We start from the raw sequence: 17,745 nt of genomic DNA, 5'->3' as shown, positions 1-17,745 counted from the left end.
CTGATCCCAGGTCACTCTCACAGCGATCAGAATTATGCAGCCAGGCCATGTCCGGGTAGCGTGGACGATCTTTAGCTTGTTGTCCGTGGCTTTGCAGCAGCCCCAAGGTGAAAAAACAGGACCTCTTTATACCTGACGCTGTGCTGGAACACACCTACCTGCTGATTATCCACAGCTGGCAATCACCCACAGCAGGCAGGCTATCCCAGGAGCATCAGGTACTTCATTAAATTAATTCCAACAATTTACACACTTATTTACAATATGTACACACAAAACCCACTCTTCATGTGCAGGGCTCCTGCCCTGCTACAAGACCATATTTCAGAGCACTAGAGAATCCAAAAAATAGTTGTACTTGCTTCTTTACTAAAACAGAGTGCTATTATTTGTTAAAGGCAAGAATACAACATCCCCTAGCAGTTGCTGCCGACATTCTCTGTCTGGTGTGGACTTGTCCATACATTGAGACTGCAAGTTCTTCATTCACTGAATTGGTTGGAAATGTAAGGCAAAGCTTTGCCAAGTTATACAGATGTGGAGTTCGATTAGAAACAGTCCCAAAACTCGTTTTCCCAAGGGCATCTGGCATACTTCTATAAAGGCAATATATACAGCACTTTTGTTGTCTGTTTATTGTCCCATCCAATAATGTCAAACCAAAGAAAACGTGCCTATTCAGGTCTAAAATTCTAACTGTGTTTAAAAAGTAAGCAGCAAGTTATCTGAAGCGAGGTAGATGTGCTGGATCGTACCATAGTACTGATTTAGCTTGGATACAGCCGACAGGAATACTTTTTGCCCGTGCTGAATTTGTAGTTTGTTTTCTGAAAGCTGTTTATTTTATGTTCTGTTCAGCAGCCTCTGTAGTAGCCTTTCGTTTAATGTGTAATTCTGAAGCTAAATATCGATCGTATTTTCTCCAAAAACACATTACAAGATGTGCAAAACAATTACCTCCATCTGCGTACAGTTTCTTTGGGGAATATCTTGACATGATCATCAGCTGAAATATACTTTGCTTTTCGCTTTTCTGGTATTTTACCTCCAATGCAACCTAAATCAAAACAATGCAGCACTGACTTTGTCCCACCCCCTACTGTACAGTATAGGTTACAGAAAAGCCAGTACAGACGCAATGATAGGCTGATTAAAACATCATTGTCATTTGAACAGTAAACAAGAAAGTTAACCACTTTTGAGTATTTTTTGTAAACATTATTTGTCAGAGGACATCTCTTTTTTGCATGAGTGCAATGCACACAGGACGGCGAAGGAATAAAAAAAACAAATCTACAGAAGGAAGATACATAGCTTGCTTCCTATACGTTGTGCAGTACTTCATTTAAATGAGGTTTCATTTTTTATCTCTCCGTACTTGTCCGGTATGCATTGGCTCCTAAAAGAGGTGAATTTCATGGTGACCCCTCAATTTCCCGATTTTCCACGAAATCGTGATGTAGGTAGACCAGACGAACAACAGCCAATAAGGACATAGCTTACGTCTACACCCGTTTTGTCAGCACTGTTTGTAAACTATGAAATGCCATTGCAACCTCCCTGCACACTAACACAGTTTGGCTCCCAGTCACTTTATTTGTGGGTTTACATTTTAAAGCAGTAACAGAGGTCACCCATCGGAATGATTTACAGCTGGAGCTCTTTATCATGAACATCCTAGTAAACAAGGAGAGTGCAGTGCAAGGCAGCAATGACGCATACACCTTGTGCACTGATTATACTGTCCAAAGTGTAGTAAAGCCATGCTAAAGTGTATGGGTCAGGTACTGTGTCTCTGTACCCTCATGTAATATTTTAGCTCGGTATGCTATTGAAGATAGCATAAAAATGTCATTTTCAGATACGGCACTAGTGAAAAACTGAAGGATACAATGTAAGGAGTCGCAAACATTAGAGGACTCCGAGCATATCACATAAAACACTAGAGGAAAGTTGAAGGACTCAATTCAAAGCCTCTTTTTACATAGTTCAGCATATTCAGTGCATATGTATATATGCCATGTTCAGCAACCTCCTGCTTTACAGGTGTCTATAAAGACAATCTCCCAAGTTACTTCAGCACAGTAATCATTTGTAAGAACGTACACAAACAATACACTCCTAGTCAGTGTTTCAAGCACTGCTTTGGTGATGTTTCATTCCTGGGCACTAAGAACTAAGCTGCGAATATAAGAACTCACTTTTGTTTTGATTTCACAACTGTCAGATCATTTGTTTTTAATCCTGTCTGCACCTGATTTTTAAAAGGGGAAAGTAAAAACCCACTTTGTGACTATTCATTATCCCCTGTTTACTGTACGGTCATACGGGTTGTGCCGAATCAGTTGCTACGGATCTTCTTTATCATAAGGTATTGAATGTCATGGTTTCAGTATAGGGAGACTTTTCTGTATGTCATTTTGGAGTTTTGTACTTTATAGAGAACTGCTTGTCCAATTGTGTTGAAAATGGACCTGCTTTATCAGAAGGTACTGAGGGTAGTATAATCTTGGGATATAATGAGACTGTCTGTATGGGACAAGGATGCTACTTGGAAGTACTTGTTTAAAATGTAAAACTAAATATTTACTGTATATCGAAGTATTTGAGTGCTTCTGTTCTTGTTCAGCAGACACATTGAGACAAGACTTTTGTATGTCTTACTTCTGAATTTGAATCTGGCCCTGTCTTTGTCTGAACAATTATTCATTTCAGCAAGGCAGATAGTATCTGAGGGGAAGGGCTCGTGAGAATTGCTTTTCTTTCTGGTTCTGCTACTTCAACCAGCCCTTTAGAGTGAGATTTATAATATGTGATTAGGTCTGGAAGGACATTAGAGGAGCATCTTGATTCTGTACCAGCGCTAGCACAAAGCTGTTTGTAGTAGCATTCCATGAGGCTGTTGCACTAAATTATTTCCCAGACCTTCCTTAATAACTGCAGTTGCTTTTTTATTTGTTGAAATGAGAAGTGAATTGCTGGACGTGCTGCAACAGTGGGTTCGCCACACAGTGGAGACGCCACACAGTGGGGCCTCTGTGCTATACTGTTTTGTGGATTCCACATTTCTCTGACCAACACTTTCAATGAATATGAACTCCTTTCAGAAATTTGGCCAACGTGCACCCCCAACCCTCATATAGACGTTAGACGAGACCAGTTAATGAAACATAATATCTTAGTCTCCTAAGGGATGGGGAAACACCACCATTGAATATATTTATCTTGTTAGCATGCCACATGTATTACAACACATTGACAAAGACTTCTCATTGAGCCATTTGTCTTTCATTACAACGTTTTTTGTTTTGTTTTATGTTCTCCAATTGTAATTAAACTTTTGCCTGTTTGTACTTTTTATGTGTCTTTTATTAAGTCACAATTTGTTAAAATTCCAAGAGAAATGTAATCTACTTAACACTGGTGGGTTGCTAAGATACTTGTTTTTATGATGTTTTAAACTAAGAAACTTGTTTGGCTCACAATTATACAATGACATCAGAGGAACAGTTTATTCAAAGATGAGGTACTGTATGAGGGACTTCCTAACAAAATGTCTCCCTCATAAGCATTTATCAAATTTAAGCCACAGCCAAACAGGATAGACCATTTTGGGGACTGACATACAAAAACACATTCATAATTCTCCACTTACAAGTCTGTACAGAAAAATGGCAAGCCTCCAAGTCTATTGTGAATATTGTACACTATTGAAAGATTGCAATTGCATATGACTTTCTATACATGGGTATTCTTATTTGTTTCAGAAAGTGCAGGAACTGGTGGTATTGTGGCTGAATAAATGTGCTTCACCCTGGCCCAGCTGTTGTTTTTGGATGGTCTAGCCATGACACTGGCTGTTTTTTTCGTACAAGGATGCAAAATCACCCAAACAAACATTGAATAGCAGCTGAGAGAACCAAACCCAGTACTGCTGATGGGCCCCATAGTGTTGCAAATTACACGTTTGTATTGGGGAACAGACTACTTTGAACAGGTGTATACAGGTGTATATGTACAGCCCCTTGTTTTTTGCAAATTCCAAAATAACATGAAATAAAATGAAATTAAAACTAAAACAAAAAAGAAAATATAAAACGAAATTAAATGAAAAATCATTATAAAGCAAACATAGAACAACATTTTTAAATTGGGAGGTTTATATAAAAAATACTTTTATCGTAGTTGTCAAGGCTCAGCCGTTACCATAGACACGGTCTGAAGGGAAAGGGAAGCTCTGACTAGCACTTGCACAGATGTATAATTTGAAGCGTTTAAGAATTCAAATTGTGATGGAAGAGAAGAAACGTTTGTTTCTAAAATGCCTAAAGCACGTGTAACAATTAAAGAACGCTGCACAAAGGGGATGTATGCAGCTGATGGTGAAAAAATAATGATGTGCAAATTTTGCAACTGTCGGCTGGGATTGGAGTAGAAATAGAGTTGGTAAGCATTAGCTGTTTGTTGCTTTCATGGAAAATACGGCATGTTTGCTTATACAGAATTATATATTTGTATGCTAATTGTTTGTTTTATTTCAAGTGGTGCAAAGTTTGCACTGGAGCAAATGCTGTTTTGGTTTTGAATGGACTTGAATGAATGAATCTGCTTTGCTTCGTGTTTAAATACTGAGAAACTCCAAGCTTGTTGTATACTGGAGCCCTGCTGGATTGAAATACAAATCCTATCGTTTTTTTAGAATGGGTAGATTGCTATATGTGCAATTATTAAGACTGCACCACAATAGGGCAGTGAAAATATATATTTTTATTTTAAATTATTATATTTTAACAGAGGTCATGGGTAGTATTTACTGTAACTAGGCAGTTAATTAAAAAGAGTGTGGGACTGTATGTTACTGTTACTACCGCTAAGGAGAAATTATGGTAACTAAATTTTTTTGTGCGAGGTCTGTTTCTCAAAATGTAAAAAGAAAAAAAAAAAAAAATTGGATAAATTGGATAATGTTTAATAAAAAATATGTATGTACATTATATATATATATATATATATATATATATATATATATATATATATACACACACACACACACACACACACATATATATATATATATATATATATATATATATATATATATATATATATATATATATATATATATATAGTTGTTTTTAATAATTAATGTTTTTAAATAACCCACTACCATGGTACTGTTTACAAATCTCTTATGTAATTCCTGTGGCAAAGTGGTTTATTGTAGACAGGTGCAGTGCTGATGCAGTGTGTGAAAAAAGCAGATAATTGTAATCCAGTTTAGAAATTTGTTATTGTATTTCCAGGTCTGGCGACCAAACAATAATCCCAGGCAATGTACAGCAAAGTGTATTACACCGTTTAATAATAATGGGTTGCAGTCCCAAATAATAAACACAGTTAGTACATCCACAATATACAAACACGGACACCAGTCCTGGTTGCGTGCAGTAGTTCTCGTGGTGGGCGATACAGCTTATATTTGTGACAAAAGGTGCAGTGTTGTCCGGTTTTGTGGTGGCCCCTTGCGACTGCTCCGGAACTGTGTTATCTGTCTGGTAACATACAAGACAAGACAAGACAATTACAATCAACCAAAAACACGACACTCATGATTTCAGTTTAACTATACTGTTTACTGCCCTTCTGGCTCTTATTCACTAAAAACCAATGCGAATGAACCGATTACGATTCTCCGTCTGCCTTATATGCTGTCACGCATGGCCCCTTGGTAAATGAATGCAGCTGCCTTTACAATCTGCGGCTGCTACATTGTTTCCCTTCCAGGTCAATAGTTCTTGCATCGGAGTCGCCTTTTTCCAGACTGACTGACTTCCCGACCCGGGGAAAGAACTGTGAAGCCAGCCCATCCAAAGAACTCGGTCCTCGCTTAGCGCCCTCACAGGTCAGGAGGGATATTTACAACCAAGATTCATTGTATTTCTGTCACAGTAACCCAACCTTTTAAAAGAGCTCAATATTTCATGGAATTTACATCCGAACATCCATCCATCCAAGAAAACACAATTAAACAGTATGGGTGCTTCATGAACACATAGCAAATCCCTGTGTGGTGTCAGTGTAGCATCCCCTTCCCAAATGCTTATCAAGATTAAGCAGTGTATAAACCTAGGTAGTAAATTTTAACAGAATATTTAAAATCCCTAAATTACCTTAATTTGATTAAGGGTACAGAACATTGCAACACATAATTTATGGCAACCATTACAAAATAAACAGATCATGCATATTGATTATATTCAAGGGAACCCAATCACATGTTTCTCAGTAAGATTTTATTTAATTTTTATTTCATGAACACTTGATTTTCAACAGTACATTGTGTTTATGTGGCTTTTTGCTTGGGAGGTATTCTGAAAAATTAAAAATATTGTTAAAAATTTAAATATTCAGCAAAATGCATAAATACTATAAATATTGAATTTTGACTCAGCTGTATTCTCAATATCGGTACGGTTGACGTCTCCTGCTAGAAAAAAACAATCGTATCGGAGGCACCTCTCGGAATATCATTCAACCGCCAAGTCATTTCAAACGGTAATTCACAGTATTCTCTTCATCAACCTTTTCCCAGTTGGTCATGAACAGAAAACAAATGCAGCTCGATTTTTTGAAATATGTGCATTAACAATAAAGGCGCAAAGTAATAAAGGTTACTGTATAGGTACTGTACAAGCGTAAGGGTTAAACTTATAAATTAGACTACCAGAATCTTCGAATATGTTGAGCCTGTATGACCATCTGTCTGTCCGTCTGTGTCACACTTACACTTTGATCATGGTGGTCTACTTTTTAATGATACTTAATGTTGTGAGGGATATGTGTTACAGTCTGCCCCACATAAGTGTATGTCTTTTAAGTATATATCCCTCCTAAGTGTATTAAATTCCCAAATCCATAACCATTACCAGTACTGCATCATTAAATTAACCCTGTTTAAGTGTAATATTGTAAGTGTATATTCCTGTTTTACTGAATGGTGCAGGGGCGTAGCCAGGATTTTGTTTCAGGGGTGTTTTTTTTTTTAGCATAGTGTAGCAAGGATTTCGTCCCTGGGGGGGTGGGGTGATGGATCTAGAATTTGTGCACATGGCTGATATGTCCCAAGTAGTTGAATAATTTATTTTGGGGGGGGGGGTTCAGACCCCTAAAACTACCACTCTGGCTGCGCTAGCTGGCGGTAATACTTTTTATACAGTTAACTGAGCACATGCAGTGTGAACTGCTATAGACAGGCACAGGCCTGGTGTCAGGAACTTGAATGTTTTCAATACATACCTACACTAAAATGACTGCAAAAAAAGGAAACTGAAAGACTTTTCATTGAGGTTGTAAAAGACTATATGTTGTTCTAAAGTGAACGCAGCATTTGTTAAAGGTACATCGATAATGATATGTACAGAGAGACAGATATATGCAGAGATTATAAATGAATGTAGTTTTCAGAATGAATATGGTAAATTGTCTGCAACGTACAGACAGCACTGAAGTAACAAATTATTTCCATGTACTTATTGGGAATAAAGGTGTGTTTTGTGAATGTGCACTTTACTGTACATTTAAATAATATATGTTTATAAACTGATGGTTCTGTGTTCTCTTATTCAAGTAAGTAATTAATTGTTGGCCTGAATTAAGTGAAGCCTCAGAGAAATAGTAAATACTTAGGACTGTAGTGTAATGTATTCTGTTACCGGTACGGTAATATTCTATAAAAAGCTTTGGGATTGCAGATCACCTGTTTGAGTGTTTAGTCCGTTTTTAAGTGTAGAAATATTCGTGAAAAAGTGGTCATGCAATATTGACTTGAGCGCACAGATTATTAAATCACAAAAAAGAGTCTGTGGTGATTGCTGGTACAAATGACATAAGGAACAGAAAATCTGAGATTCTCAAAGACAGCTGAAAAACGTTAGGATGCAGAATTATTCTCTCCGGTCTATTACCTGTTGTTAATGGTGGGGATGAAGTATTGGAAAAGAAATAGATATTAAAGGAAAGATGGACTGCACCTAAATAGTCAGGGGCAAGCAAAATAGCTGATAACATCGAGCACCACCTAGCAAGTTTTATATATATATATATATATATATATATATATATATATATATATATATATATATATATATATATATATATATATATATATATATGGTTTTGGTTTTTACGCCGATTTTCTCCCCAATTTGGAATGCCCAATTATTGTTTTTATCCCGGTTCACTGCTACAACCCCCCGGCGACTCAGGAAATAGAGACTGAAACATGCATCCTCCGAAAAGTGTTCCTGCCAGTCTGTCATTTTTCGCACTGCAGATCCACAGTGAAGCCACCAGACCTATACTGCCAGAGGACAACACAGATCTGAATATCTCCACTGCAGACCCACAGGCGCCCTGTCAGCCACAGGGGTCGCTAGTGCACGGTGAACCATGGATTCATCTGATGACCTAGTCCCTCCCTACTCGGGTGGCACTCGGCCAATTGTGCGCTGCCCCCTAGGTACCCTTGGTCATGGTCAGCACTGACATAGCCTGGATTCAAATCTGCGATCTCCAGGCTATAGAGCGTATCCTGCACTTCACACAGAGTGCCTTTACTGGATGTTCCACTTGGGAGCTCCACCTAGCAAGGTATTTAAACTAGGAACTGGAGAGGGGAGGGAATCTAAAGAGGCATGTAAAATTCAGGTTAAAGTATCCTGCCATTCCCGCTACCTTGTGAGTAAAGAGGTGTGTGCTACAGTAACCTTCATCAAATTCCTATTAACCCTGCTCAATCACATTCTCTTGATTGGACCAATTTACTCTTAGGTTTATTTAATGTCAGGTCTCTGCCTAATAAGGCTTAGTTAATTAGTGATTTTATTCAGGATTGGAACATTGATATTTTCTCTTTAACTGAAACATGGTTTGGACCAAATGACAGTGTTTTCCTGATTGAGGCTTCTCCTCCTAACTATTCTTTTTCCAGAAAGCTTGCTGTACTGGGTGAACTTACTGTTTTCCGTAGTGAACAGAATCAAATAGGAAATTGTTGAAGGTTAGTCATATTTTGAAGTTTTAACCTTGACATTAAACAGTCCATTACCTGTTCATGTTGTAATTATTTATCGACCACCTAAGTCAAACCCGCTATTTCTGACTGAATTTGGGGATCTGCTATCTATATTGACAGTCAAATATGATTTTTTTATTGGGTGAGTTTAACTTTCATGTAGACATTGATTCTGAGGCTACTGCATTCCTACATGCATGTCAAAGGTCCTACGCATAATCGTGGCCTTACTTTAGATTTGGTAATTTCTCGTGATTTAGCTGTTAGGACCCTAGATCTTACTATTTCTGATCCTCTTGCCGTTCTTTTTGAGGTGAATCTGTCAGTATCTACAAAGACTGTGGACCGAACATTTAAATCCCGGGTAATTAATTCTTCAACTGCTGTTAAGCTGTCTGATGTATTGATCTCACTACCACTCTCTGAGTCCTCATCAGTAGATGAGCTGGTTAATACCTACACCACCACCTTGACTGGTATCTTAGATACTGTAGCCAAAGTCGAAACTCAGAGAGTGTCTTTTAAAAAAAGCTCACCGTGGTTCAATGATACAACTCGTAAGATGAAATGTAAGGGTCATAAACTAGAACAAAGATGGCGGCAATGTAAATTTCATGTTCATAACATTACATGGAATGGCCACCTGGTTAAATATAGGAAGGCTCTGTTGTTGGCTGGATCATCACATTATTCTAATTTATTCAGAAGTTGTCTGTGGTGTTCCACAGGGCTCCATTCTAGGTCCCTTACTTTTTTCATTATATATGCTACCATTAGGTGACATTATCTGCAGACACGGAGTGAACTTCCATTGCTATACTGATGATACACAGCTACATTTGTCCCTAAAGCCAGGAATTTATTCTGCCTGGGTGCTATTAGCTACTTGCCTTACAGACACCAAGCATTGGATATCACAGAATTTTCTAGTGTTGAATTCAGATAAAACAGAGGTTTGCTAGTGGGATCACAGAACCAACTAAAAGAAAATGTGGGATTACATGAGCTCGACCCTTGCAGTCTCTCATTACAACTTAAACTATAAATTAAAAGTTTTAGGGTCATCTTTGATCTTGATCTGTCAGTTGAGACTCATATTAGGGAAGTTACAAAAGTATCTTTTTACCATTTGAGAAATATAGCCAAACTTAGACCAATTATTTCCATATCTGATGCAGAGAGACTAATGCATACCTTTGTTTCATCTAGATTTGATTATTTTAAAGCACTTTTCTCTGGAGTCCCAAAATGTGTGGTGTCCCACTTGCAGCTTGTTCAGGATACTGAAGTAGAATTCTGACTAAGGGCCGGACCAAATCAAACCCTGATCACTCTTACCTCGTTTCCACGACGTCTGCAGCATCGTGCTGCATTGTTCTGCCACTGTTATGAAAGCGTGCCACACTTTTTTCATGATTTTTGTAAAAATCCATACCGTGCCCTGGCTTGTGTCAGCACCATGCAATGCCAGCATCCTCATACCCAACTGGCACGTTGCTACCCAGAGCCCAGTTGTGCACAAGGCTGTATAGTAACTGCACAAGAACAAAGATTAAAAAAAAAAAAAAAAAAAACTTGGGGTAAATAGAACATCCAAAAACCAATGTAATACTGTTGCCAGCATCAATACTGGTACATATTATACAATAAGAAGTCGAATGAAATGCTATCCAGTGCTGTGATTTCTTCTGTCGAAAACCCGAACTAAGTTTAAGAACTTCATCTTGATGCTTCTGAGATGACCTTTATAGGTATTACGTAATTTTGTTATTTACATGGATTTATATGTTTCGAGGGGACCGCTTGGCATGCTGACACGGTATAGACAAAATGTGCTCCCTTGAACTGGAACGGTGAGCCTGTTCTTACATGCCGAGAATTTGGGCTTCATAATGTTTCTGTGTAGGCCAACATGTTGAAGTACATTACGAGAGTAACCAGATGTTTAAAACTAAAAGTTGATATCTTTAAAGTGGTTAAAATATTCATACGTTATTTATTAGTATTCTAGTTTGTTTATATTTGTTAGCCTTGAGTTTGATCGAAGTTCAATGTAATGGAGCACTGTGCCTTTAAGAAATTAATAATGTGAACAGAGGTAGGTGACGTCACAGATGACGTGTGAATATGTCCATGGACATTAAAAAAAGTGTAGTGTCCGTAGTTGTAGCTTACTACAAAGATAAGCAATAAAAGAAAATGTATCTAAAAAGCTTTACCATCACTGAATGAGACACTGCTTCAAGCAAACCTCTTGTGTGCAAGTGTTCGATATATGAGGTCAGTGGAGCGTCTTGAGGCATGTACTGTTTGTTTTTTTGCAAATATCAGGATGTTTAGTGTTATTTTTTTTTATTATTTGCTTAATACTTGATAGCTTTACAAAAATTTGAAGTTGACTATACGATCCGGTCCTGCGAAAGTCTTGCGATGTGATTTATCATTACAGCACAGTGGAAAATGGGGCAAAGAATATACCCTTTCCCATGTTGAACTTAAAAGTGGGTGTATGGGTTACAGACTGATGATTTTGTGATCTTAAGAATGACTGGAGCTGACCAACGGTAGAAAAGATTGCTGGGTTTCAGCAGTCACTTAATTCTAAATAGTTATTCCTAAAGCTTATGTATTCATTCATGTTGGGTTTGGGTGTAAAGAGAACCAACCCCAAACCCAGATTTGAATACACTTGGGTAGATTATTGTTTACTTGTTAAACAGCCAAAATGCATCAGCTAGCACGGTTATCTTATTTCCACATTTTTGTGTATGAACAAAGTGCACACTATGTGGGGTATTTCTTTCATTACCTGCAGAAAATGTTGAAAACCTCAGATTCAGAAATGTGTAGCTGTGTACCATGTATTTCTAGAATTGAAATACTGCTTGCTGCATTGATCCTCCTAATGGACCGCTTACTGTAAACTTGATCCATTCTTGGGGCAATAGCTGCAGTAATTTGAATTGAGCTGTGCTTTCTTTATTTTTAATTTTCTTTTTCTTTGGGAGGGGGGTGGGGGGGTTGCCTTAATCATTTTCATCCTTAGTTTTTCAGTTCTCATACAGTTTATGATAATTAATGATATTATACTTTCTAATCTTCGTAGCTAAACAAAGTAAACACCTATTAAACGTTTTTCAGTACACACAGTAATCGCAATCCGCAGGCCTCACATTAATGCAATGTTTCGCACCAGTGCAGGCTCCCAGCTCCTGGATACACTGTCCAGTTCTGATTCTGGGGCAGCCCCTTTATCCAAACTGCCCTCAAACACCCAAGTCTAGTTTTTCATTGGGGTGTCCTTTTAAAATCTCCGCTTCTCTCATGTTTCAGGTGGCTTCTCAACTGATAAGGTAAATGGGCTTTTAGTGGGCCAGGCTGTTTCCTGGACTTTTGCCTTTATTGTTGGACATAAATTATCAGACTGCTTTTTGCCAAGACCTAAAACTAAAACCGTAGCAGACAGGCTTTCATCAAGTGCACTTACAACTTTGCTTATATAATTGTAAGTGTGGGTAACCCTTTCTTTATTGGTAGTTATCCACCAGATCCTCATCGTCTGTGCATGAAAAGCCACCCATGCATAATAAATCGTCATGAGGGGAAGGTCAAATGAGGTACGCAGTGATTTTGTGGGGAAAGAACTGAGTGTTCAAAGAAATATATTTTAGATGCACACTTTTATTGTTCAGAAACAAAATAAATACTAAAAAAGGTTCTTCTTCATTTTAAACAAAGGAAATGCAGACAATACATAGTGGGTTGCAGTATTCAAACAGAGGTTTCAAATTTTTAACCATTTTACACAAGCTTATATAGTCTCTGTTTTGGGTAATCAGACTCCCCTTTAATGCAGTCAGCCTGTCATTGCCAATTGAGGAGACATTCTTCACCTGGCTCTCTGTAGAATTCATTTGGAAGGGTGGTTGACTCACCTCCATGATATTAACCCTATATTTGCCAAATCAAGCCTTTGGGGGAGCCATTCCCCAGGGGAGCCATTCCCCAGTGCAGGGTACAGTACCTCATCCCTGCCACAACATCATGTACAGATCGCCAGACCAACCTGGAAATCTGACTCCTATAATAAGCATAAGGGTGTTATTTCTAAAACTGCTATAACAATAACATTATTTTACAAGAAACAAAAGTGTAACCGATATTTTAGACTTTACTGTGACTATGTACTTGCAGTGTTTTTAATCCTTGGCTGTGGTTGATGTTGCTCATATCATCGCTGGCAACTTAACTGGCTGTACTGTTAATTTCCTTGTTTTGATTCTGCACTGATTTCCAGACCATCAGATTTGCTGCTTCATAGTCTGAATATCTTTTGGTTGGCATCTTGTATAAAACAGGCTAGCAATGCAACTTGAACTATAAAGTAATTTGTGCTACCAAATCCATACAGTATTTTCAGTTATACACTACAGCATACAGTATAACAAAATACTGTATGGAACCTAACTAGATATAATGGGGGAGTTGTAAGCAGTTTGCTTAACGGATTTACTGAAAATAACAAGAAAGCTTTGTAGGACAGAAAACTATTACAAATGTTTAATGTTGCTGCTTGAAAGGATGTCAGTGATACAGCATAAACAACCTGACTAGATAACCCATTCCCTCACCTCTCTGTATGTTAAGTAGTATCTCCTACTCTCTGTCCTGACTATATCTCCACTTTATTTCAAACTGTGTCCTCTTGTCCTGGTTTCTATTCTGAGTTTAAATCTGGGGTGTCGCAGTGTCTTCTTGCTTTCGTTCCAGCCGAGCAATCAGTTCATTACTTGGTCTAATTATTTGATAAACTGGACAGTTCTCTTGCTTTTTTGATTGCTGCCCCGCACCATCTGGTTGCTAACAGTGATGTCTGTTACATCAGCAATGTATGTCTCTTGATGGGCATGTTCTAGTTCTAGACCGCCTGCTTATATTTAGAGCCTATAGTTTTGTGACCAACATTTAATACTTTACATTTGTTTACATTAAATTCCATTTGCCACATTTCTGGCCAATTCATTATGCATTCTAAATCCTTTTGGATTTTGTGTGTGGCTCATGTCGACCAATCCCCTAAGCTTTCTGTTTTAACCAGCTACCTGCAAATATTTGTAATGGTGCATTTATCATATGGCTAAAATGCTGGAAAATATTTGTAGATGTGTGAGATTAAAAGAAACTGTTTTAAGACAGTGGGGTCAATTTTAAACAAGTCTGCATTGTACAATAGCGTGCGCTGGCAAAAACTGAATGTAAATCTTGAGAGTTTACTAGACAGCTCTCTCCAGTTAGGTGCTAACAGATTGATTTTATTACCTGGCCAGAAACAGACTCCAGCCCCTGGCACTGAGGTGTGAACTGACAGTCGTCATGCTTTTTTTTCTGTCACTTTTACTGTCTGAGAGGTCTGTAGAAACAGACTGGCTGAAATGAACTGTACCAGACTACCATTGCGCTCCATCCTGCGGATGAGATGTTAAATCAATGTCCTATTGTAAGTGACTCTGCTTATAATGAGGACCATTGTGTTCTGCTGTCTGGTGGTGGTGTACACATACATTTTGCCTTTTTTCATCCATTGATCCAGTTTTTGTTACATTAAGTGGTCCACATACAAAGAAAATTCTTTTATGTGACATCATCAGTCAATCTAACCCTGTTTTGTATGCCATGAAAAAATACTAGATTACTTAATTTCCCTCACTAGAGTATTTGTAACAATCTTAAAAATAACCCTGATTCCTAAGGTTTTCAGTAAATGACAAATCATTTGAATTTGAAGTGGCAGTTAGCCTCTGGATGAAACCCTTTGCTTCATTGATCATTGTGATAAAGTAACTACTTGTACTGCTTCCTGTAATATTTTGGGTTTCCGTTAACTGGGAATTACCCGTCAGTTTTTTTTATTTTTATTTTTTCTCATAGACCTATTTTTTCTCCATAACGAAGTGTATGTGTATTGCTTTAAGAGTGGACAGATGTGATCAGTGACTGGTAAAACATTTAGTGACCCGTCACTGTGACGGGTAGCAGTTTTTCCTAGTGGAGAAGCTGATATTACTTTAGTTCCACTAATTTCCATTTCAGCGTTTTAGTCCAAACTGGTTTAAAGCTTGATTGCTGGCAAGCCATTTGAAAGAGAGGAGCTTTGCACAAAATGTTCACTAAATCCTGCCTGCATTAGCTGCTAGTGGCCTTACACAGGTTTAATTAATTGGTGGCAATCTCTATTGCTAGTCCACTTTGATACAGATGTGTTCTTAAACCTTGTTGAACAAGGCTCAGCAGTTAATGACAGCCCTTCACCTCAGGATACCTGGGTTTTAAACTGCCCTAACTTAGCCCTCCAGGGATAGTCCATCCTATTGCACAAAACCACAACAACAGTCACCACCAAAATGCCAACTATCCTCTCAGCAAATCATCTCAAATTGTTTTAAAAACTCTTCTTAATAAAACTCAGATTCACTAGTTATTATTACACTCAGCCCTGTTAGTGCAAGATTCAGGCAGTAAAAGTCTACTCTTGGCTGTGTTTGTCAAAAAAATTAAAAAATAAAATAAAAAAATCCCCTGTCCCAGCTATATATGTTTATTCAGTGTCGTTGAGGTTAGTAAACTAAGTGCTTTAACCCACAAGTACAAATGAATAATAAAAAATGGTGTATTACTGTTCACCAAATAAACTGGTATGCGTTATTGAGAATGTGTTGGCCAGGTTTCTCAGCCAAGATGTACAACAGGAAACATAACAGTTTCAGAGGGGAATGTATTTCCAGCGGCTGTTGAAGTGCAGCTGGTGCTCATTCGATAGTACTGTGCTTTACTGATTGGGGCTGGAGCCTCAACGGGTTCATTTAGTGGTCCGTGTGGCTCTGTGTATACAGGTTCAAATCCAGATTTCTGTGGTAAAGCCTCTTTTATTTAAACATCCAATATTATTGCTTAAAAAATATAATGGTGCTGTAGAAATGCTAGCCTTGTGTTTGATTTCTTCTTTCCAGAGTCATGTGACTTTTCAACTCCACCTTAAGTACATTGTTGATGGCATGAGTTGAAAGGCACAGCTTCATTATGGTACAACTTGAGCAGAATGGTTACAGCAGGCAGTCTTCTAAGGGAAATTGATTGTGAACTCATTCTTGGAACAACATAATTGAGAGCATTTGCAAACATTATAGCAATTAAATAAAAATGTAAACATTTTAATACTGCTTTTGAAGCTATTTACTCATTAACAACAACCAAACTTTAATTACCTCTGAAGAGTACCAAACGGGCAAGCCATGCAGAAGCATGACCCAAATTATTCCATCTTGGACTGGCTCCCAAAGATATCTGATAACAAAGTAAATGTAGCAATGCTAAAACTTACACTAAACTGTGACCAAATAAGGGGTTATTGGTGATGCAAAAAAAATATTTCATTTCGTAGATATTGCTACTTGGTCCTAATGTCCTTGTATGTGTGTTTTTGTTTTTTTTTGTTTTGTTTTCACAGTTGCCTTTTGGGGAGACATAGCTCTAGATGAAGAGGATATGAAGTTGTTTCACATAGACAGAACCGGTCAGATAACAAAGCTCACAGCAGGAACAAGAGGACACAATACAGGTGAGTGAGGAGCAGCAGTTGCTGAACTGTCTTGTTGGATCAGGCAATGGTAACGATGGGAACAATCCTGTTTCTTTACAACCTTAGGTCGTGATGTATAGTATGTCATAGGCGTTGTGCCCAATACAGTTTTTAAAATAATTCATCAGTGAAGTAGGATAAATCATGCTAATACCTGATTCACTTCTGCTGGTTTAAAAACTTTGCTACTGTGATCTCAGGATATGCTTTACAATCAGCCTTGGTTACTTGTGAGGGTTTGAAGGCCTCCTTGTGATCATTTTTTTTTTAAAGGGTCTTTTTGATTAGACCTGAAAAACATATGTTCCCTCTGTTGGATTTGAAATTAGTGACTCATTAAAATGATCTATGTGCTTGCGACATAAATCGTATACATAATCAATGAAGGTAGTTTATAGTATTTAGAAAGAAACAAACCTACTACAGCAGGTTTATTCCAGCCTCACATTCGTGTTCATTATATACTTCAGTATTACTCGGTAGTGTCTGAATGTGCACCTATCTTTATCAGAGGTTATAACTTACATAGTCAAGTTCTTGTGTAGCTGAGAAAGTAAAACCCATTACCACATGTGATTTTTGTTTTATTGATAACATTTCACAGGATAATCTAATCTAATAGTCACCTTGTTAAATGTTATGTAAAGAATATTTGTAAACCTGATGGACACTACACCATTAAACCCTGATGGTTATTATGAGGTTTTCTTCCTTTCTTTTGGGTTTTGAAAGAATTGATCCTAATAGATTATATCCATTGATTGTAGGCAGCATTTAGTTCAGTCACTATCAGCATAGACTGCGTGCAGCTGCCAACTTCCCCAAAGCACACAAGAGAAGAGAAGCAAATTTGGTGTACCAGTAATACTAGATTGTAGAAAATAAATACACAAGTGCTAACCAATGTTTTAAATACCATTTGATTATCTCTGTAATCATTAATGTTCCCCTTTTAATGTGCAGAGAATAGTTTGTGTCTCCTGGTACCAGGTTTCAAGCCACATTTCCTGAGAAAGTGACTTTATGTACCATCATC

At 37.7% G+C, this 17,745-nt stretch overlaps 1 protein-coding gene across 1 annotated transcript in view; it reads left to right on the top strand.

Annotated features, from left to right (window-relative positions):
- LOC121326085 (tolloid-like protein 2) overlaps positions 1 to 17,745 on the top strand; it is a 91,762-nt gene that overhangs the window by 25,943 nt on the left and 48,074 nt on the right. Inside the window, exon 2 of the mRNA XM_041269245.1 lies at positions 16,578 to 16,688. Coding sequence (XP_041125179.1) covers positions 16,578 to 16,688 — 111 coding nt within the window. The remainder of the gene's footprint in view (positions 1 to 16,577; positions 16,689 to 17,745) is intronic.

Source organism: Polyodon spathula, chromosome 13, assembly GCF_017654505.1.
Source record: "Polyodon spathula isolate WHYD16114869_AA chromosome 13, ASM1765450v1, whole genome shotgun sequence".
NCBI classification, from domain to species: domain Eukaryota; kingdom Metazoa; phylum Chordata; class Actinopteri; order Acipenseriformes; family Polyodontidae; genus Polyodon; species Polyodon spathula.
This window is presented reverse-complemented; position numbering and strand designations above follow the sequence as displayed.